Genomic DNA, 20,318 nt, shown 5'->3' on the forward strand with positions numbered 1-20,318 from the left:
GAGTTTCTCTCTCTTTTTTTTTTTTTTTTTTTTTGCTAATTCCTGAATTCCTGGACCAGAATCTCCCGAGTCAATCCTCCCACCTCCAACGGCAGGTCCATCTACGCTGGGCTGGTCCGGCACCAAGGGCCATCTCTAGCAAAGAGGGGGCTGGCTCCATCCTGGCTGAAGGCAGGTGGGTCGTGGGCTTCCCTTCTCATCCCAGTGAGGTCCCCTCAGGAATGAGATCAGGGGCACTTCGAGACCATGGGAGAGCCGCAGCCTGGAGCTACTTAGGCAGAAGGGATGCCTCCAGAGCTCCTTGCCCAAGGTAGGCCACAGGGAACTAAAGCCAAACCGAAGAGCCTGGCTAAGGTGGATCATGCCTGCTGAAGGGTAAATCGAGCCCTTGTCCTCCACGGAAAAGCTGCATCCATTGGGATTGAAGCTTGCTCTCAGCAGGTGCACGCACAGGCAGGGAGGGAAGTCCACCAGCAGCTAGTCCTGGGAGACTGTTGCGGTTTTGTCATGTCTGATGATGTGGGAGAGGGAACCAGTGGTCTCCTTTGTCTTTGGGTAGTAGAGGACAACCAGCCAGATGAATATGAAGATTCCTGCAGGAAAAGGAAGGCAGACATTCAGCAGCAGCAGCAGCTGGAGATGGTGGGAGGCATCCTGCTGGGATACTGCCAGCACTTCCCTGCTGCTTCCAGGGGGTTCCCCCAACTCACTCCTGCTCCTGCAGGAGGGTCTTCCTGTGCTTCAGATGAGCCATTTGGCTGGGACATGCCCTGGGTGGAAAATGTTCCTGTTCCTCTGCTGAGGAATGCCTTCCTTGGGGGAAAACCACCCCCAGTGGAGTGGATGTGGTTCGGAGGCACAAGCAACTCCACGCTAGTGGCTGGGACCTGCTGCTTGACATGCCCTGCCAAAGGGAAGGGCGTGACAGTGCTGGGTAGGTGCCTTGGGACCCCTGGTCAACCCACTGTCAGGCTGGCTCCTGCCTCATCCATCTTCCCCACCCCCCCGGAGAGCCCATCTCAGAGCCAGCCCTGACCTTGGAGAGAGTTGAGGATGGTGAAGATGTAGAGCACAGGCGCAGAGGAGGTGCCATAGGTGAGGAACATCAGGGCCCAGGTGGCTCCCAGCAGGCAGAAGAGCCCTGCTGCCACCAGGGCCACCTTCCAGGCCTTACGGTCCCCCTGCACAGCCCCCGTGGCCTGCAGGCAGCAGCTCTTCTGGGTCACCACCCCGAAGACAGCCATGTTGAAGAGGAAGATGAGACCAAAGTAGCCACAGTTGGTGATGTAGTGCACGAGGAGATGTTTGGAAGTGATCCAGCACCTGAAAAGAGACAACCGTGGTGCCTCTAGCAGCTCTCCTAGCCCTGGCAGCACCCATGGGACCCTCCCCAGGTGGATGTGTTTGGGGATGCAGTGACACTCTCGTGCTGGTGGGGTTTTCCAAGGCCAGGATGAAGCAGGGGGGACAGTGGTGAGGATCTGCTGCCCTCGTGTTGCTTAGTTGGGAAGGAGTCTGGGGAAGCTCCAGGTGGACTTTGGATGTCCTTCCATGACCGGGAGTCCTGTGGGCATGACCAGGGAGGCTTGGCATGGGAGGTGGTGGTGGTGGGTGGTGGTTACCACGCCTGTAGAAAGCTGCTGTGTTGTAATCGTAATTAGGGAAGCAGAAGCGTGGCGTAAATACGAGGAGGATGGGCGCAATCCCCTGCCGCTGCGCTCCCACAGGACCAGGGTTACCGCTCCCCGTGCCAAAGGGCCACCTGAGCCCTGTGGGCGGTGGTGCACGCACAGGCGAGCTATGACCTGGTGGTCCACGGTCTGGATGCGGTATTCTCCGTAGCTGCCGATGGCTCCTGCCACCACCACGATGAGAGCAGGGAAGCCTGGAAGAACAAGGGACACATGTGGAGGAGGCCAGAAAGGCAAGCAGCGGGTGAGGTGGTCAGATTAGGGTCTCTGCATGGCCCTGGATGTGCCGACCTCAGGGAAGATTGGGCTTAGGGACCTGCTGAGGTTGCGCAAGTGCCAGGGGCAGAACACTTGCTGGGACATGATGTGGAGAGGGAAGGACAGTGCTGCAAGGCTCAAGGTGTCCCCTAACTTCTCTGCAGGATTATCTGCTCCGGTGCCTGTAGAAGGCTGGTAATGGGTGAACAAAGACCCCCGAGGACATCAAGTGCTTGATGAGCAGGAGGCTGGTCCCCAGCAGGTTGGAGGGTGCCTGCGGATGCTGCTCGGAATTTGGTGCACTGAGCCCATGTAAAACCCTTCCCAGCCCTGACCATGGCATTTGGAAGAGCTGCGGGCAGGACAGGGGCTTGCGCGCTCTCTGCCCATCACTGCACCATCCTGTTCCCCCTCTGGCCATAACCCACTGCCCCCCTCCTTTCCCTGCCCTGGCTCTTGCCCAGGCTGGTGGTGCTCACCCCAGCCGACCAGGCACAGCTTCGCCAGGTAGTGGTGGATGTAGGTGCCGAGGACCTTGACGAAGAGGAGATAGAAGTGAAAGCCCTCCAGTGCTGTCCAGGTGAAGCAGCAGAGCAGGCAGTAGTGGGTAAGCCCCCCCAGGACCTTGCAGGTCCATGGCTGGGTCCCATTGCAGAGCCCGCTGTTGAGCAGGAAGGCCAGGTTGAGGAAGAGTAGGCTGCCCCCGAGGTTCACATGCAGCCCCAGGTTGATGCGGAGGGTCTCCTCGAGCCTGAACCTGCACCTGAGCATCCCCAGAGAGAGCAGACAAGGCGGGGGTCACAGCTGAGCAGGACCCCATGCCATACTGCAGCAGGTTCATGCAGAGGCACCAGAATTGCCCCACATCTCTCCCAGCCTGATGAGTCCTCAGGGAGCTGCTGGCACATCCTACCTTAACAAGATGCAGAAGGCGATGGTGAAGATGGAGAAAGCCATGGCCACCCCACAGCCAGCAGTGGCCACAGCCATCAAGGCTTGTGCCGTGGACCTGTCCAGAACTGGATTCTGCCAAACATGTGCACATTGGGTTAGACAGACCCTGGTCCAACATAAAAATCCCAGCTGCAGCTACCAGAGCCACAGGGCTGAAACAAGGAGCCCACGCAAGCCCTTCGTTCGTCCCCCCAGAAGGTCTTCATGGGGGAGTGGGATGGTGGTGGCTCAGAAGAGATGCTCCCTGGGGTGGTGAGAGGGATGAGTGAAGGTTATGGTGGACCACCATGAGCACCCTCCTGCTGCTCCAGAGCCTGCATTAGGCTGGGGGCTGCTTCTACCTTGTACCTGCTCTGCTGAGCTGCTGCTGCCCTCCTAAGCTGGGGCTGGGCTTTATTTTGGGACCTGGGCTTGCCTGGGAGCAGCTATAACTGTCCCTGTGCAGCTACTGGTGACACCTGAGGGGCCACCAAGGTGGGGCAGGCAGTGCAGGTGGGGTAGAAGCAGGAGCTGGGGGGAGTGGGATTGTCACCAGGAGGAGGGTGAAGAAGGTGAGATGGTTGCAGGAGCAGACTGTCCCCTTGTCCCCAGGCTGCGTGACACATCCGCTGATGCTCCAGCCTCCTGCCTGCCCTGCGACACAGACAGGGCAATGGCCATGAACACTGGGCAAAGCACCTGCACCCGGCCCCACGCCCAGCCCCACCAAGGACCGTACCTTTGCTGAGATCCCAGAAGACACATTGCCGCGTGACACCCTGCAAGGGGGGAGAGCAGCATCAATTGACGCCACGGTGAGGGGCACCGGAGGAGAGGTGGAGGGAGGGCACAGCTAGCTTACGGGGGGAAGCTGCCCATGGGCGAAGGTGAGCTGCACAGGGTCCCGCAGCCCAGAGATGCTCGTCTCTCCCACTGTGATGCCCACCACAGTGTTGTCCAGGACCCGCCCCGTCTGGTTGACCTCCTGCGTGGGAGCAGCTCTGCCTGAGCTGAGACGGCAGGCAGCGAGTGCTGGTGGCTGGAGGGGTGCCGGCCATGCCAGCTCCTACCTTGAACATGTGAAGCTGCTGGATGTTGAGGACCGTCACCACCACGCGCACTGTCCGGCTGCTCAGGGACTGGAACATCTCTCTGGGGAGCTGGATTTTGCCTGCCTTCCCCTTCTCTGTCATATTTGGCATCCTAGGGCCCTGTGGTGGAGGACAGCTGGGGCCGGGGGCGTTGCTTGCTGGCAGTGTCACCTCCCTGCTCAGGACCCACCAACCTTGCTCAGGGCACAGATTCAACCCTCCCGGGTGGGTTTTGCTCAGCAACATCAGCGGAAGCCCCAAAGGCAGAAGGGGAGAACCTCACCCCCAGCACCCAGCGGTGAAGGGACAGAGCTGGGAGCAGCTCCCAGAAGAGCTCCAACTCCCCATCACCCCATGGGACGTGGTCCCCTGGGACATCCAGAGAGTGGGAGAGCCTGGGGATGGGCAGGAGGCGCAAGGTCCCACACATTCCTCCTCCACTTCCTCCCCCTCCCGCCTGCTGCTAGGACTGCTCCTCAGGGATGGCTTTTCCCTCCCAAGCACCATTTCACGTGACTCCTTGCCAAGGGATGCTAAAGCTGATGTGGGTCCATGGCACAATGGTGGAGCAGGGTGGAGGGAGAGCATGCCATGGCACGCTAAGCCCCGAGGGCAGGGTTTGAGGGCTGCTTGGAAAGCGTGGGACCTTCTGAGCAAAGGAGAGGGGTGCACCTCACCTCTGTGGGGGAAAAGGTGATGAGGACATCACGGGTGACAGCCCTGCTGATGTTCAGGAGCAGCACCTTCAGCCCGGCCAGCCTGTTGCGCAGAGCTGGCCCTGCCAACTCCAGCATCCTGTGGGGTGGGAGGGCTGTGGGACTGGGATACACGGGGGGCTGAGCCCCCAGACCCCACCGTGGCCATCCCCGCCCACTACCTGAACCAGCACCCCCGCAGGCAGGCACAAGAGGGGCTCCTGGAGTGCCCCAGCTCCAGGCAGCGCCGGGGCAAGTCGGGGATGAGGGTCCCATCGCCTCGCTCTTCCAACTCCACCGTCATGTTGCAACACTGGCAGTTCCTGTCACGCCGCCCCAGGGCTGGGGAGGAGGGGAGCGGAGTGACCGCTGGGCCCCATGGCACCCAGCGGGCACCGGGGGTGAGGGCAGGGATGGGGGGATCACTCACCGGCACAGATCTCTTGCTCCCTGGCAGCATCTGGAAGAAGAGCACATAGGGAAATGCGGGGGGGGGAACCCCAAAATCTAGGATCAGTCCTCCTCCTGCCCATGGGGGAAGCGGGAGGTGGGAGAATCTGGCAGCTGCAGGGTGGAAAGGAGCAGCCCTAGGGTTACACAGGCTTCAGAAGGGAGCTGGGTAGACGTCTGGGCTGGTGGAGGCAAAGCCACCGTGCCTGCGTTGACACATCACTGCACCCAGCCCCACGGGGTGGCTCACAGAAGTGACCCTGGGCTGCTGGTCCGGGGTTTTAGAATAGCCCCCAGCAGCGAAACCCCCTGCTCTGCTCACCTCTGCTAGCTCCCCGCACATCCCAGAGAGGACCCTCCCTGCTGGCCTGGCCACGTTCCAGGGTGAAAACCTGCCGTGGTCTTTGGGTCAATGCTTTCCCATGGAAAAACCTACCCCCTGAGCCCATGCACCCCACACACACATGCATCTGCGGTGCCCGCGTCCCCCTCGCCCGCCACTTACCAGGCAGCACCAGCAGCAGCAGGATGGTGCCCAGGAGCAGGTTCATGGTGCTTCGTGGGGTCTCCTGGTCACCCCCAGCCCTCCCACAACACTCTGCTCCCCTTGTCCCGGCGGCTCTGCTCCTCCCCAGGCTCCCCCAGGGCTTGCAGCTCCTCCTGAGGCAACGGCCGTGTCCTCATTTCCCTTCTGCAAACCCTCACGCCTTCCTGTGGCTTGGCAAGTAACCTCCTGCCCCAGCTCGCAGCAACAGCGATAACCGTCAGAGCCACATCGTTTCCTCCTTGGCTGCTTCCCCCAGCTGACTTGGGGCTTTTTTCCTTACCCTTCTCCCCACCCAGTCCTGCCAAATCCTTGGCCAATGTCCCCCAACAGCCCAGTGCCATGTCAGGGCATCCCTCTCCCAAACGGGGTACACTGCCGGGCATTGCCGCGAGCAAAAACATTCCCTTCCCAGGAATGTCCCCATGCCCCAGCCGGGAGCTGGGAGCCAGGCAGAGGGGGGATGAGCTGCAAGCAGAGCATCATCTGGAAGGGGAACTGGCGAGATGGAGACACGATTCCCATCCTGAGAAGCTTCTCTCTTCGGATTCCTGTCCTCCCTCTTTGCTGGGTAGTGATGGTTCCCTAGAAACTACGGCAGCTTCCTGAGCCGCAGCATCCCCCTCCATCACCCCGACCCCTATGGCACCGGGGTGCCGGTGGTCTGCTGGGAGCGCCGTTACCGGTCCCAGCTCAGCAGGACCCTACAGGGTGAAACACGGGGTCCTGCCCCGAGGATGGGCCAACCCCAGGCAAGGGACAGATCCCATTGGAAAGCCCACCAACGGGCCCAGCAGAGAGACGCCAGCGAGCCGCACTCCGAGTGGGAACAACTTTAATAGGCACAAGTCTGGTGTGCAGGTGCGCTCATTAAACTTCTACACCATTCAAAAATAGACATCCAACAAAATAACAAAAATAGATTATTTCGGCTGCTAGATGATGCTGCAGGGGCAGAATTATTGTGTCTTCACTGGGGACTTCTCTCTTCACTTCTCAGTGACCACCAGCAAGGGCTGAAGATGGGGCCTCTCCCACACTGGCCTCAAGGCATAGGAGGGGACATCCAGAGGCACTGGGGACCCTGTCCCTGCCCCTTCCACTTTCTGCAGCCCCCGCTGTACAGGTGAGCATTGCTGCCCTCCTGCCCCAAGGACGCCAAGCCGAGGGATGCGCCGCTGCCTGGAGAGGTGCGGTGGGTAGGAAAACTGGGGAGGGGGCCGGCAGAGGCAAGGGGGGCAGGCCCCACTGCGGGTCCCTGGGCTCCTAGCAGCCCTACGAGGTGGATGCAGTAGCAAAGCGGACGGCATTGGTCCTTCCCATGGCTGTCCTCCATGCGGGGAGCCCCAGCACGGCGTGGCACAGCCATTGCAGGGCTCAGGCAAAGTGGCTCTGGCTGCTGTTGGGCTGCAGCTTGACGCTGTCAGAGCTGCTCTGCGAGTCAGGGGACTTCCTCGCCTGCAGCACCATGGTCCAGTACCAGAGGAAGATGAGGAAACCTGGGAGAGGGGAGAAGAAGGGTGGGTGAACCTCCTCGAGGAACCAACAGCAGCCAAGAGCGAGCCAGCCAGCCTGCCAGGGATGGCTCCTTTCGTACCCATCACCACCCCACCAATACCCCATGAAAGCCCCAGTGCTCTTTGGAGGAACCCAGCATCCCAGGCTCACCTTGGAGGGAGTTGATGATGGTGAAGATGTAAAGCGAGACGAGGCGAAAGACTCCGGAGGTGAAGGAGAAGAAGACCAGTGCCCAGGGGATGCCCAGCAGGATGCTCAACCCAAAGAGGGCGAGGACGTGCTTGAGCTTGTGGCCCTTCTTGTTCTGCCGGAGGATTTCCCGGACCATGGCCCCCAGCATGACTGAGTTAAAGAGGAACACCAGGCTGAAGAAACCCAGATTCACGACGTTATGTATCAGGGGGCTCGTAATCCAGCATCTGGAGGGAGGAGAAAGGGCAAAGGGTTATGCTGTGTCATCCCACAGCGACATGAGCTGGAGGGGTTGGAGGAAGCAGGACAGTGCGGTGCAAACCCAGCACCCAGCTTAGTTAAACAGGGAGGGGGGATCCCCCACCACCACCCCGCACGAAGCCCCAGAAAAGCCACAGGTGGGCTAAGGAAAGCCTGTAGGACATGGCGAAGGTTTAGCCAGTTGACTTTATCTAAGATCAGGGACCAAGCAAGACATTTCCCATGACTTACATGGTTGCGTTGGTGGATTTGCCACCAACGGATTCGTAGATAGGAATGGAGAAGGGGCCATAGTTCGTCCAGCTAGCCAGGAAGATCAGCGTCACACAGAAGAAAGGGAGTCCTGGGTGGCAAGAACAGAGTGAAGCAGCCACCCTAGTCCCAGGCCTTCAGTCCTTCCGGAAGGATTTGTTGCCCCGTTCTCCCCATATAGAGCACAAACCAATGTCCTCCCGCCCAAGGGGGAACCGAGGACGGAGCATGCAAAAAGGACACCTGGGGTAAGCCATGGGAAAGAGCTGTGATGCTCCAACCCCAGCCAGGGGTCTCTCAGGGTCGTGGAATGTTATGCCACGACAGATCATGAGATCTTCCTACCACGGCCTCCTGCCCAAAGCACAGCAGAGATGCATGGGTGCTTGGTGCATCAAGCCCATCTCTCTGGGCTGTCCTGGATGTTTCCTTCAGAAAGAGAGCATCCCATTACTGTTTAAAGACCCCAAGCAGTGGCTCTCACGTGCCTCCCTTGCTGGGTGACCTACCCTTGCTCTAGCACCAGCTTTTGCTCTCAGCCACTGAGTCTCCTTCTCCACCGAGCCTCTTGACAGAGACACGCCTCTGCTCTCAGACATCTGCTCCCCCCCAACTATGTCTCCATCCCCATCCAGGCACCACACATGCTGCCCCTCCATCCTGTTCCCCTGCTTTCAGGGTGTCTCTGCCTCCCCCATGCTCACCCCAGCCCACCAGGCAGAGCTTGAGGAGGAAGTGGTCATGGTAGGCATTGAAGACTTCAATCACAAGCCGGTAGAGGTTGTAGCCCTCGATGCCCATCCAGGTGAGGCAGCTCAGGAGGGAGAAGTGCAGGAACAGACCGCCGGCTCTGCAGACTGCCTCGCTGCTGCTGGAAGCCAAGTGCTCGGAGATGAGGAAGGTGACATCCAGGAGGAAGATGGCACCCAGCAGGTTCATGTGGATGTGCATGCTTGTGATCTGGTCTCGCTGCTTGCTCCTGGAAAAGCGAGGGGGAGGAGACCTCACCACTGTGCCTGGCCAGCATCCTCGGTGTCCCACAGCTCCGCATGGGGCAACTCGCCCACGCCAGAAGAGCCAGGAGACCCTCTGGTGGCGTCAGGGGCTGAGACCCTAACCCCACAGGTGGGACCACCCGTTACACATGCAAATTCAGGTCCCTGCAGCTGACCCTGCATTTCAGGTCTAGGCCATTGTGGGGTAGGGAGCGACCTCATTTCAGCTCTGAATCATCCACGTAGGGTCAGCAACATGACTCAGGAGAAGACACTCATGCTCTCCACCAAGCCATTGAGAAGATCTTTGCAGGCTTCTGCTTGCCAGATCCGTAACTACAACAACCTGATTTTCTGAAATCATTGAGAACAGACGGTGTTTTTGAACGCCCTGTGGGAGACCTGCCCAAGGGGGTGGTTTCCGGAGAGGAGAATTCCTTTTTCTTCAAGAATGGCTCCTTCATCATGTTCCTCACCAGGCCACAAACTGCATTTGGAGAGCTTGTGCCCACCCAGGTGTAGCGGCAATGGACAGGATGCAAACAGGGAGCATGGGATGACCTGTAAGACCATACCTGAAGTAGAGGAAGAAGATGGTGCAAATGGATGCCAAAGCTGAGATCAGGCAGCCAATGTACGTTATGATACTCAGGTAATCCCTGTGTATGTAGGTGATCTCTGGGGAGGATACCTGAGGAGGAGGAACAAGACATGGTGAGGAAGAACAGCTGGTGGGAATGGTGTAGGGAGCTGCAGAAAAGCACTACCCACCATCAGCACAGCAAAGTAGGTGAGGTGGTTGCACCTGCAGTCCGTCTGGCTGCCTCCCGTCACCGTGGTACAACCGTAGCTGTCCCAGCTCCCAGAGCTGGCTGCACAAGAGAAAGGGAGAGCGGCCAGTGAGCCACAAGAACACCTGCTTCGGGTTTGCGGATCTTCAGGGCAAGGTATCCACGGCGGAGGGAAGGGGCGGAAAGCGGGGGTCCCAGCTTGTCCCAGGCCAAGCACGTACACTCCGATAGCACTCTCAGCATGAGGACCCATCCCCAGGGAGGCAGAAAGCTCTTAGGTTAGCTTATGGAGGACAAAATCTGATGTCAACCCCGTGGGAAAGGTTTATGGAGCTGGAGCGAGGAAGGGAGGTGCAGAGCAGCTTTTACCCCTATCAGCAGGTCCGCGGTACCCTGCTAAAGGAGCAAAGGCAGTGCCTGGCTTCACACCCAAGTGCAGGAGCACTCACCGGTGGTGTCCTCCCGCCAGAAGACGCACAGCGGGGTCATGTTCCTCTGCAATGAGAAAACCACAGGCCCTGATCAGGATGCAGCTGTGGGTTTGTTGCCCAGCCAGCGCATTTGATAGGGGAGAACATGGGGCAGGAGGTGAGATGGTCCCTGGAGACAAACCATCTCGTATCATGGGAGCGGGCTCCAGGCAGAGACTGTTCTCTTGGCAGCTCACAGAGCAGATTCTTCCTCCCAGGTCCCCTTTTTCAAACAAGGGGTTCAGCTTTGAGCAGGCACCTGACAGGGACAGGCCTGAGCCAAAGGACTGTGTAACTCATAGTGTCCCCCAGCCCTGGACACTGGGCTGGAGGCAACACATCTGCAAAGCAGCATCTCCTGGGCAGGAGCAGGCAGCGCCACCACCAGTGCACATGGCGAAGCCATGATCGTGATACAGTCCCAGAAGACACGGCAGACCCTGTACAGGCAGGCCAAGGGCATGGACCTGCTGGATGGTGACCACTCTCCAAGCTGGTAGAGCCTGAGCCCTCCTTACCCCTCCATTCCTGGTGGGACCAGGTTCGATGTGGCTGTTTCCCCACCTACCGGCAGCGGGTCGTGGAATAAAGTGAGGACCACTGGGTCGGAGAGATTGGCCACCACCGTGTCCACCAGGGAGATGCCGACCACCTTGTCACCCAGGACGTGGCTGCTGTTTTCATCCTGTGGGAGAAGAGGAGGCGATGGCAGCATGGGAAGGGACTGCTGCTAGGCACAAAGCAGGTGAGAGTCCCCAAGAAGGAGGTCCCATGCCTCTTTCCCTGTCAAGCTTCTAGCTCGTCTTTGAAGCATCTTCTCCAAGCGAGCACCAGCACCTTGCTCTAGGTGGAATCCCTGCTGGCCTGTACCACTGTATCCCCTGGCATGGCAAGGCCACCCCACCATGCCACGTGCATTGGCATTACCTGGAACATGGTCTGGCTGTTGATGTCCATGAGGAGCACCCTGTGCTCTACCCAGTCCTCCCTCTCCTTCGCCATCATGAACAGGCTGCTTGGCAGGTCCACTGCGAAGCCATGGACCTCTCCGCCCTCCTGCAAGGAGAGACTCATCAGGAGAGAGGTTGGGAGAGGATGCTGGTGGACCAAGACCAGGAGGGAAGGCTGCCCAGGACCCACCTCTCTTTGGGAAGCAAAGGCCAGATGCTGAGCCTGAGTGGGCTGGACCCTCAGTACAGTCGCATGCACGGTGGCCTTCCCAAAGGTCTGGTTCTGCCCTTCGAGCCCCACCTTGGCCAACATCTTCTCCAGCTCCCCGAGTTTGCTGTCAGGGAAGGGGCACAGTGAGCAGGATGCAGCAGGCACTGCACCAGCAGGAACGGCACAAGATGGGAACTCACCGCCGAAGCATCTGCTGCTCCGTGGCTCCCACCGCTGGCGCCAGGGGCTGAGCGATGAGGCTCTCCAAGGCGGTGAGCTGCTCTTCCACATCTTCCTCACAGATGGGCATACCCTCTGGAGAGGCTGATGAACACATGAAAGGAAATGCCGTGAGATGCACAGGCAGAGCCAGCTTCCCCGTGCCCCGAACCAACCCGGCACAGCCCCGGTGAGAGCAGAAAGCAGAGGGCTTCAAAGTGACCTCAAGCCCAGGAAGCTGATGGAGACCCCCAACCCAGAGGGCTTCTGCCGCCTGGAGCGCAGCTCCCCCCCAAGGCCATCATGACTAGGCTGGCTGAGGCTAGCTAGGTGCCTACCAGCGGAGGCAGGACCCTTGGAGACCTCAAGGCCCACAATTTCAAGGGATGAAACACATTAAAAACTCCATCGTTATCTTTAGGGAGCCTGGGTACCAGGCCTGCCTCTAGGCTGCTTCAAGCAAACCTATGTCCCCTTCCATCACCCTTCAGCTGTGTCTTCACGTCATCACGCTATACCATATACTGGGACACCACCAATGCTCTGCTGATGGCTAGAACAAGCTGGGGATGAAACGAACCCTTCATTTCGTTAAAGTAATTGCCTCTACAAGGGAAGAAGTATTCAGATGCACTGTCAAGGGACGTGTTCTTCCCGCCCTTTGAGATGTAGGACACGTTGAAGATGGAGGTGCTGGTTCTCTCAGTCTTCTGACTCTCCTCCCCCCGGGTGATGCTGCTGGATGGGTCCCCACCCAGGATGAAGCTCTGCTTCCCGTACGCCAGCTTCAGGGTCCTGTTGGCCTTGAACCAGTAGACGCAGAAGCGGTACCTGCCCAAAGCAGGGGGCAAGCTGTACTTGTAGTAAGAGTTTCTCCTGTTTGGCAAAAAGGGCCTTTTTATTATCAGCGCTTGGGCTGTGTTCTCGATGGAGATGGTGGCAGGGCCGTGCTCATAGATGACGGAGCTGTTCTGGGTCTGGTTTCGGTCACCGCAGAAGCGGAAGTCCTCTTCCCGGTGGCTGCTGGCTCCCACCCCTGCGGTGCACAAACACACAGAGACGCTGGTTCAACCGGAGGGGCGGCCACCCCTGGCGAACACTGCACCCCCGTGGCAGCCATCGTGTGTGGCACGTCAGGCTTTCTGCCCCAGCCATCCCAACCCAGTCCCGGATGGGCTGCGTGATGCCAGCTACCTCCCCGATGTCCCCGTGGCCATGCTGGGAGGTTCTGCTGGGGAGCCGAGGCTCCTGGGGCAGCAGGACTTCCCATCTCTTGGTGTCACCCTCTCCTAGGTGCCACCACCAGTGTCAGCAGAGACCGACAGAGGAGCTCTCCACCTCCAGAAGGGATGGATGGAGATCATCTCCTTACTCTGGAAAAGACCTACTCTGCCCCAGGGACCCCACCAGAGGCATGTCAGCCCATGAGATGTTTCACATCTGTGGAAGCCATGGCCCCAGCCAATTTTTTGGGGCTGCCGATTATGTCCAGCGGCCTAAACCTGGTTCACCAGCCCAGGGCAGGACATAGCTGGGAACTGCCTACCTTGGAGGGGGGAGAGAAGGAGCAGAAGGAGGACCTTCATCCCAGGCAGCTCTCTGCTTTGGCTGAGCCTCCGAGAAGAAAGCAGAGCCTGGAAGGGTACAAAGAAAAGGGGCCACCTGAATATTTAAATATCACCCATCCCATGGGGTCAGGGGATGGAGAGGAAAGGCTGTGCTGGTGGGACAAGGGCTGGTGTCACGGCCAGCTCCCTGGTGCCTCTGCCACCAGGAGGAGCCACGAGCAGCGGGCACCCACCTGGCTGCGGGCTGGAGGGACGAGAGAGGCCGGCAGTTGGGTCCCCGGGCTCTCAGCAAGGGAGGGCACCCCACCGCCCCAGCACAGGCACCAACTGCCAACCACTGAGCACGGAAGGGGTCCCCTCTTCCGCTCCCTGCATCACCTCTCGGTTCTGGCCATGGGTTCTTATCGTCAGCAATGAGAACAGAAGGAAACGGTGGTTTCCTCATTCGCAAGCCCCGAAATTATTTTCTTGGGTGCTTTCAGGTCCTGCAGATCAGCCAAGGAGCCAGGCATGTTGCAAACCACTCCATCATTTCAGCTCAGCAATAATAGGCTCTCCCTGGCTCACCCTGCCGATGCTGACACAGCAACCACGGCTGCCAAACCCCTTCTGCCCCTCGCAACCAGCCGGGCAACACCCTCCGCACCCACTTTCCCCATCCCTTCATCCTGAACTCTGCTCCACGACCCTTTTCTTTGTCTTTCTATGCAGCTGGGGCTCCTGTGACCTGCACCCGGGCCAGCGCTGAGCACCCCAGGGATGCTGCCACACCCGCACGCTTCGCCCGGCCCCAGCCTTCCTTCCCATCATGCTTTCTGCCTTCCCCGTGCTGCGAACTGCCCCGCCAGCGCCGCTGCGGTGCACCCAGCTTCGCCTCCTCCTCACCCTGCTGTCACCCCAGCGACCGGCGGAGGCCGGTGGGACCCATCCTGACAGGGTCTGGCAACCAGCGGAAGCCCCCTCAAGGGTGGGACAGCATCGGTGGGGGCTGCCGGACCGGGCGGCAGAGCCGAACGCTTGTCAATGCCCAAAGCCAAGCCAGCACCCAGTTTGCCACCACTGCATCCCACTCCCGTGCCGCTCCCAAAGCATCCTTCTGGAAACGCACCCAGGGGCCGAACGGTGTTTCGTTCACTGTGAGAGGGTGCCAGGGCACCCACCGGCATCGCCTGCAGAGGCTGGTGAGCTCTCCCGGGCACCCAAGGTTTGTCAGATGGGAAGGCTGGGGGAAAACCGCTCGCTTGAAAACTCAGTGTCGCTGTTAGGAAGTTTCTCCCACCAGCACGGATTTCTCCCGGAGGTTTCTCCAGCCAGCGCAGATCCAGCTCACATCCTGCGCTGGTGCATCACCGCAGGCACAGCCCACTCACCGTCCCTTCCTGTCTGCTTCTTGCAGCAGTTATCACCGGAAGACGGGAGCTTCGGGTTGTTAATTAACCTGCTGCCATGGGTATAATTGAGTGTGTGGCTAACGAGGTTCCCCGGTGTGGGCTGAGAAGGTACGGCACAGGCAGGTCTTGGCAGCAGTAGCTGGATGTGGACGGGGTTGGAATCCCAGTGCCTTGCCACATGCTTGGGAATCATGCGCGTGCGCCTGAAAAGCACGGATCCGGGGTGGCAAAATGCCCGTGGTGATGGGAAACACCTGGATTGCTTAAAAGCAATGGAGCAACATACAAACGCCAACCGTGGCATGATGGCACAGAGCCGGCATGCCGGTAAAGCTTCCCCTCTGGATGGGGAATGCTGAATTCCAACGAGGCTTCGGCCCGTCCCGCTGCACTGGTTCCGTTGGGATTTTATTGGGGTGGTCGGAGGACAGGATCAGCCCCTTTCAGACGTTACTCAACCAGGACCAGCAATGCCTGCAGGGCTGTGGGTGTGGGAGCTGGTATTTCCCCTCTGAGCCCTATATGGTCCCGGTCGCCCCGACGCCGATTGCTGTTTCCTGAGCTGAACAATAGCGAGAGAAAATCCCCCGAAAATGGTTTCACAGCGGGAAAACGCGGTTCCCATCTGTGCCAGAGCTAAGCAGCACTGGGGAGGGAGCAAGATGCACCGAGCCCACACCGGGGCTGGATCCTGCCCCGTCGTTTTCCCATCCTCGGGTGGCAGCAGGGACACACGGCATCACCGCCCCCGGGTACCCAGCGATGCTGCATGTCCCCACTGCCACAAGGGCACTTCCCCAGTGACATCCATCTTCAAAAGCCCCGCGCTATGGCGGTGACCAAGCAAAGACCCCCCCTTCGGCACTGACCCTACCTCCTCTCCATCATCCCCTGGCCAGGATGGTTTTACCCGCTGCCTCAGCTGGAGCCTGGGGGCTGAGCTCCTCCAAGAACAATAACGCATAAAAAAACCCTCCTAGTTTGGCCCCCAAATCAGGCAGATAATGTAAAAGGAGGTGGCAGGCACCTGCCGGGGCTACGCAGTCAGGAGCAGGCTCCCTCCCTGCCCGCACAGAGGGAAGCTCAGTCCCGAGCCTCGCGTTGTATCCTCCCATCACCCTTAAAAGAACACGCTGGTCTCAGAAAGAAAAGCCAAGGAATAATATTATGGGCTCTAAACCTGGAGGCAAATGAGAAAAAACAACCTAAAAAACCCAAACAAACACACACACACAAAAAAAAAAAAAGCCTGGTGTTTACTATCACCTTACTGCCCTGGGTGACTTGGCAGCAGGTATTTAAGGTTTTGGAGGTGGCAAATGGCTTTTGGACGTGGCACATGGCTTTTGGATGTGATGTTCTTCCCAAGGAGAAGGGAAGATGGTCTGACACCTCAAACAAACACCGGAAACGGGGAGATCCAGGGACTTTTATCCCTGTTTTCCTTCCAGGTCTGTTCAAAAAAATACGGTGACGCTCTGTTCCTTGAGATGCTAACGAGTGTGCAGCCCGTCACCTGCCAGCCTGTTACGCACGCAAGAACTCAGGAACCAGGTGGGGAAACTGAGGCACCAGAGAGGCAAGCCAGGACGTGGCTCCCCAAGACGCAGAACAGCTTTGCGCGACCAGCCTCCACCGCAGGGGCCGCAGACCACGTGCACTGGGGACAGAGCTACCCGAGGAGGTGGGGACCCCAGCGGGGACCCCCCCCCCGGCCCCCGCAGAGGAGATGCCCCAGCGTCGGTCACCCGGCTGCTTCACAAAGTGCCCTTGTCCTTGGCCAGTGGCCTGTGTGAGCAGGGGCCAGCCTGCCCGTTATTCACGCCATCGGCATGTGAGCCTTTCCCGTCACCGGTGGGCGGCAGGGGCTGACCCAAGCGCCACTGTTAATGCCCAAGGAGCTGAGCAGCAGCTGCGCCGCGCCGGCAGCCCCGCCGTGCCGAGCCTGTGCCGCGGGATCGGCTTTTCCCAGGGCGTGGGGTTGCACACAAGACCCAGCACCCGTGAGCTGAGCTTTGCCAACGGGGACAAAACCAGACCTAGACAAAGATTCCTATGGGAGCGGCACAGATCCACCCTTCGCCAGCCGCTGGCAACCATCCCTTCCCGAGCAGGCGCGGGGAGAGCCCAGGGGAGGCTGGCACAGGCAGACCACCGGCGTCTGAGGCTCTTGAGACGGAGGTTTTGCTTAAAGCTGGGTCTTGATGTTCAAAATTAAAGAAAACTTCCATTTTCTAAAAACCACCACAGGCAGAAATATTGCAGCCAACTGAACCAGCGCTTCCTCCTCCGGTGCCTGGGCAACACGGCGCTCGGCTCAGCAGCATGCGAAGCCCGCGGCTTTGGCAGGGCTGCGAACGCTCCGCGAAGGAGCGGGTACGCCTGCGGCAAACTGAGGGGTGCCGAGAAATGGGAACAAAGCGGTGCGGGTCGTCCTCCCATGGCACCCCAACTCCACGTCACCAGCCTCGGCGCGGCGGTGGGGGGGGTGGGGGGGGTACAGGCAGACGTCCTTACGGTGCACTCCCACTGCTCAGCCTTCTTCGGGAGCAACCCCTCGGCCTCCTCCTGCACATGTCAGTTTGTACCTTCCACCCACCCAAACCAGCCTCCTGGGTTTTAAATCCCCTCCAAAACACCCCGTCCCCTCCCAGGTCCCGTCCCACTCTGCATGAGCAAGGCCCCCATCGCCTGCCTGTGCCACGGGTGCTGGGGAACGGAGGTACGAGGCAGCGCAGAGCAGCCCAGGACCACCCCAAATGCGGCTCCCAGGCATTTGGCATGGGAAGCAGCCAACCTGGAGCCCAGCAAGGATGAACCCAGTCCCGGGGGGCTTTTCCCACCTACAGAAAAGCCAAGTGCAGCCAGGATGAAGCTGCAGCACCCGAGGAGCCAGGTAAGAGGCCACGGCCCGCCCCCCCTGGCCCCAGATCCCTGACAAACCCCGGCTGTTGGCAAGCTGATGGGAAAGGAGTTGGCGGATCAGAGTTCTGCCGAAAAACAGGCGCTGGCAGGCTGCTGCCCAGCTGGTACCACCGGGCGCTGGCACGCCAGAAGCCACCCAGCCTGTCTGCAAACCCTGCAGGGCCGTGTCCCTCCAACACCGCACGGGTGCCACCTCAAGGTGCAGGGCCGGCCAGCCCCGGGGTCCCCGTCCCGGCAGCGTGCAGTTGCTTGCAAACCTGTTGCTCTGCAAATAGCAGCCCCCCGGGGCCGTAGGATTAAGAGCTGGACCGCAACCAAGTATGCAGCATTTTTAGGCCTTGGCTTAATTCATATGGGAGCTGCAAACCCAGCAAGGGGCACGGCAAAACCCACCGTGGCTGCAGTCCTGGGCTTAAAGGATTTGCCCCCCACCCCCCCAAATCTCCAAAACACTCCTGGCTCCCCGCTGGCGGTGCAGCTTGGAGGGGGGTTACTGCAGCCCTCAGACCGTGAAATGAGCTTTGGCTGCCTTCCCTCCTCAACAGCTTATTTGGACTTGTCGCCAGGAGGTTATTCCAGGAGACTTCATTTCAATTCTCCAGCTGGCCTCACTGGGTTTTGCTGGTCCCTCTGGAGAGGCAGCTTGCGGGCATGGAGCACCCAGAGCATCCCACATCCTGCAGTGGCGTCCCAGGACCGGCAGCGGCAAGCTTGAGATGTTGCGGGAGGAATCCCCGCAACAGGCACTTTAGGGGGAGGGAGATCGCCCTGTTGAGGCACACCGGCGGTCCTGCGGGGATGCTGGGAAAAGGAGGAGGAATGGGGCGTCCCGGTGGGTCCCCCGGGGTGGGAAGTGGCGGCCGCAGCAGGGCGCGGTGGCTTCGCAGGGCTTGGCTGTGCCATCGGCAGCAGCCGGGAGCAGCTGGGCCCAGGCGGCGCTGGGGGCTCTGTGGCCCCGCAGCCCAGGAATTCAGGCTGGCTCTGGGGCAGGGGCGAGGGGTGGCGGGGGAGGCAAGGGCAAGCCCCGTGGAGCAGGGATGGCAGCTCCACCGGACAACTCACGCCATGGCCACGAGCAGGGACCCCCCAGCCCTTCCCGGACAGGGGCATCGCACCCACCACTAAGGCACGGTGAGGCAAGATGTCCCCGTATCTACCGGAGCGGGGGACATCCCAAATCCCCCCACGGAGCACCCCTTAGCTCCAGCCAGCCAGCCAGCCCGCTCCCTCCCTGGCTGAACACCCCGGGGTGCTGCCCAGTAACACCAGTCCCAGCTACACAGATCCCCAGTGCCCTCCCAGTCCTGTTGGGCTGGCCCCCGGGGTGGGGGGGGGACGGGGGGAAGATCCGTTCCCGCACCGAGGACCCCGCAGCATCCCCTTCCAGCCTCCCTAGTAAGGCCGTGCCGGGCAGCGCCCCTCACCGCGGCCTTTGGGAGCCCGAAAAGCAAACCCCAAACACCACACACACACACACCCCGCTCCTTCTCCCTCGCCCGGCTCAGCCGCTCCCCGCCGCCCCCCATTACCTGTGACCGGATCGGGCCGAGCGCGCTGCCTCGGCTCCGCTCGCCACCGCTCGGCTCCGCTCGCCACCTCTGTGCTCGGCACCTTGCAAGCCCCCCCCGCCCCAGCCCAGCGGGGCCGGTGGCGGTGCAGCGGGAGAAGCCAAGCCGCCCCGCCCCGCCCCGCCCCGCCCGTCCCCTCCCCTCCCGTCCCGTCCCGTCCCGTCCCCCCCGGGCCGGCGGTGACTCAGCGGGGCGGGACCGCCGCGGGTCCCACCGAACCGGCCCCTCGGAGCCCCTCCGGTATCGCTGCGGGGGGCGAGGACCCACCAACCCTCGGTCACGGCACCTGCCCGGCTCCGCCCAGCCCGGCTCGGCTCGGCTCGGGTTGGGAGCACTGGGCTGCGTCGCACCGGCACCGGCACCGGGCTGGGGGAGCTGGGCTGGGGGGCAGCGGGGGGTGCCCCCACCCGCCTCCCTTCAGCTCCGCGCTGGCGGGCAGCCAGAGGACAGAAGGAGCTGGGAGGCCGGCGGGCTGCACGCCTGGCTGCCAAGGGGATTAAAAAAAAAAAAAAAAAACACACCAAAAAAAACAACAATTAATGGGAAAGCAGCCGGGACGGAGCGTCCCTGTGAACCCTGTCCCGCTCCCCGCAGGAAACGAGGGAGGCGAGAAGCAGGGCAAGGAGCCCAGGCCCCCAGCCGCGGGGAGGTGGGGAAGGGGCGGGGGGGGGGGGGGCCGTCCCTCATGGCACATCGCTGGAGGAGGTGGGCTGGGATGTGGGGGGCAGAGCCTGGATGCGACCCACCGGCTCCCACCACCCATTCCAAGGCCGGAGGTGAGCTGGGATGCGGGGGCCAGAGCCTGGATGCGACCCCCCGGCTCCCACCACCCATTCCAAGGCCGGAGGTGAGCTGGGATGCGGGGGCCAGAGCCTGGATGCGACCCCCCCCGGCTCCCACCACCCATCCCAAGGCTGGAGGTGGGCACTGGGGGACCTCGGGACCCCGCGGCGGCGGTGGGAGCTGAGGCTGGAAGCATCGCGGCAGTGATGGGCGCTGCAGGAGTGGACAAAGCGGCTGCCAAATGGTGCCTGCATCCAGCCATGACAGCCCTTTGTGCGCCCTGAAAAGCAGCCAGGCCGGAGAAATCCGGTGCTGCTGGGAGCCAGAGGGAGGAGGGAGGGCAGGGAGAGCTCCGGGAAGTGCCCTGGGTAAATAGTTGCTTTTGCAGATATTTTCAATGGCTTGAATGAGACTTTTCTTTCTGCTGGGGGAAGGGTGGAAACAACCTCTTGCTCCGGCAGGGAAGGCGATGGAGATAAAAGGCGGCCACGGCACCGGAGGAGCCATGGCTGTGCTGGGACCCCCAGAGCAGGGGACAACCCCCACGCTCACATCGCCCCCC

At 60.7% G+C, this 20,318-nt stretch overlaps 2 protein-coding genes across 3 annotated transcripts; both read right to left on the bottom strand.

The window, feature by feature from the left end:
• Positions 1–61: 61 nt before the first annotated feature.
• Positions 62–5,802, bottom strand: ADGRG3 (adhesion G protein-coupled receptor G3). The gene is given in 14 exon segments (XM_063332574.1): positions 62–593; positions 1,037–1,323; positions 1,792–1,885; positions 2,429–2,712; positions 2,863–2,975; positions 3,436–3,536; positions 3,622–3,661; positions 3,745–3,867; positions 3,953–4,093; positions 4,651–4,768; positions 4,851–5,010; positions 5,099–5,128; positions 5,624–5,741; positions 5,743–5,802. Coding segments are annotated over 14 exon segments (1,785 nt in total). The 3' UTR covers positions 62–477.
• Positions 5,803–6,480: 678 nt separating this feature from the next.
• Positions 6,481–19,091, bottom strand: ADGRG1 (adhesion G protein-coupled receptor G1). 2 transcript variants are annotated; one of them, XM_063333975.1, is made up of 14 exons: positions 18,935–19,091; positions 13,068–13,155; positions 12,126–12,557; positions 11,503–11,626; positions 11,282–11,426; positions 11,069–11,197; positions 10,710–10,826; positions 10,121–10,166; positions 9,652–9,752; positions 9,456–9,571; positions 8,590–8,864; positions 7,865–7,976; positions 7,331–7,599; positions 6,481–7,161 (listed from the first exon to the last, which is right to left on the bottom strand). In XM_063333975.1, the coding sequence occupies exons 2-14, from the start codon at positions 13,105–13,107 to the stop codon at positions 7,040–7,042; spliced, it is 2,028 nt and encodes a 675-aa protein (XP_063190045.1). In that variant the 5' UTR covers positions 13,108–13,155; positions 18,935–19,091; the 3' UTR covers positions 6,481–7,039. The 2 variants fall into 2 exon arrangements, with proteins under 2 accessions (XP_063190045.1, XP_063190044.1); XM_063333974.1 differs by having other exon boundaries at positions 12,102–12,557.
• Between the last annotated feature and the right edge of the window lie 1,227 nt (positions 19,092–20,318).

This window comes from Chroicocephalus ridibundus, chromosome 4 (assembly GCF_963924245.1).
Source record: "Chroicocephalus ridibundus chromosome 4, bChrRid1.1, whole genome shotgun sequence".
NCBI lineage: Eukaryota > Metazoa > Chordata > Aves > Charadriiformes > Laridae > Chroicocephalus > Chroicocephalus ridibundus.

Bases quoted from the DNA above. Each gene is read 5' to 3' on its own strand.
- ADGRG1 (XM_063333974.1), bottom strand. From the start codon at position 13,107: ATGAAGGTCCTCCTTCTGCTCCTTCTCTCCCCCCTCCAAG. The intron at 12,558-13,067 runs GTAGGCAGTTCC...TGTGCACCGCAG, and splicing joins CCTTCTCTCCCCCCTCCAAG to GGGTGGGAGCCAGCAGCCAC. The intron at 7,600-7,864 runs GTAAGTCATGGG...TCCTCCCTCCAG, and splicing joins AAATCCACCAACGCAACCAT to ATGCTGGATTACGAGCCCCC.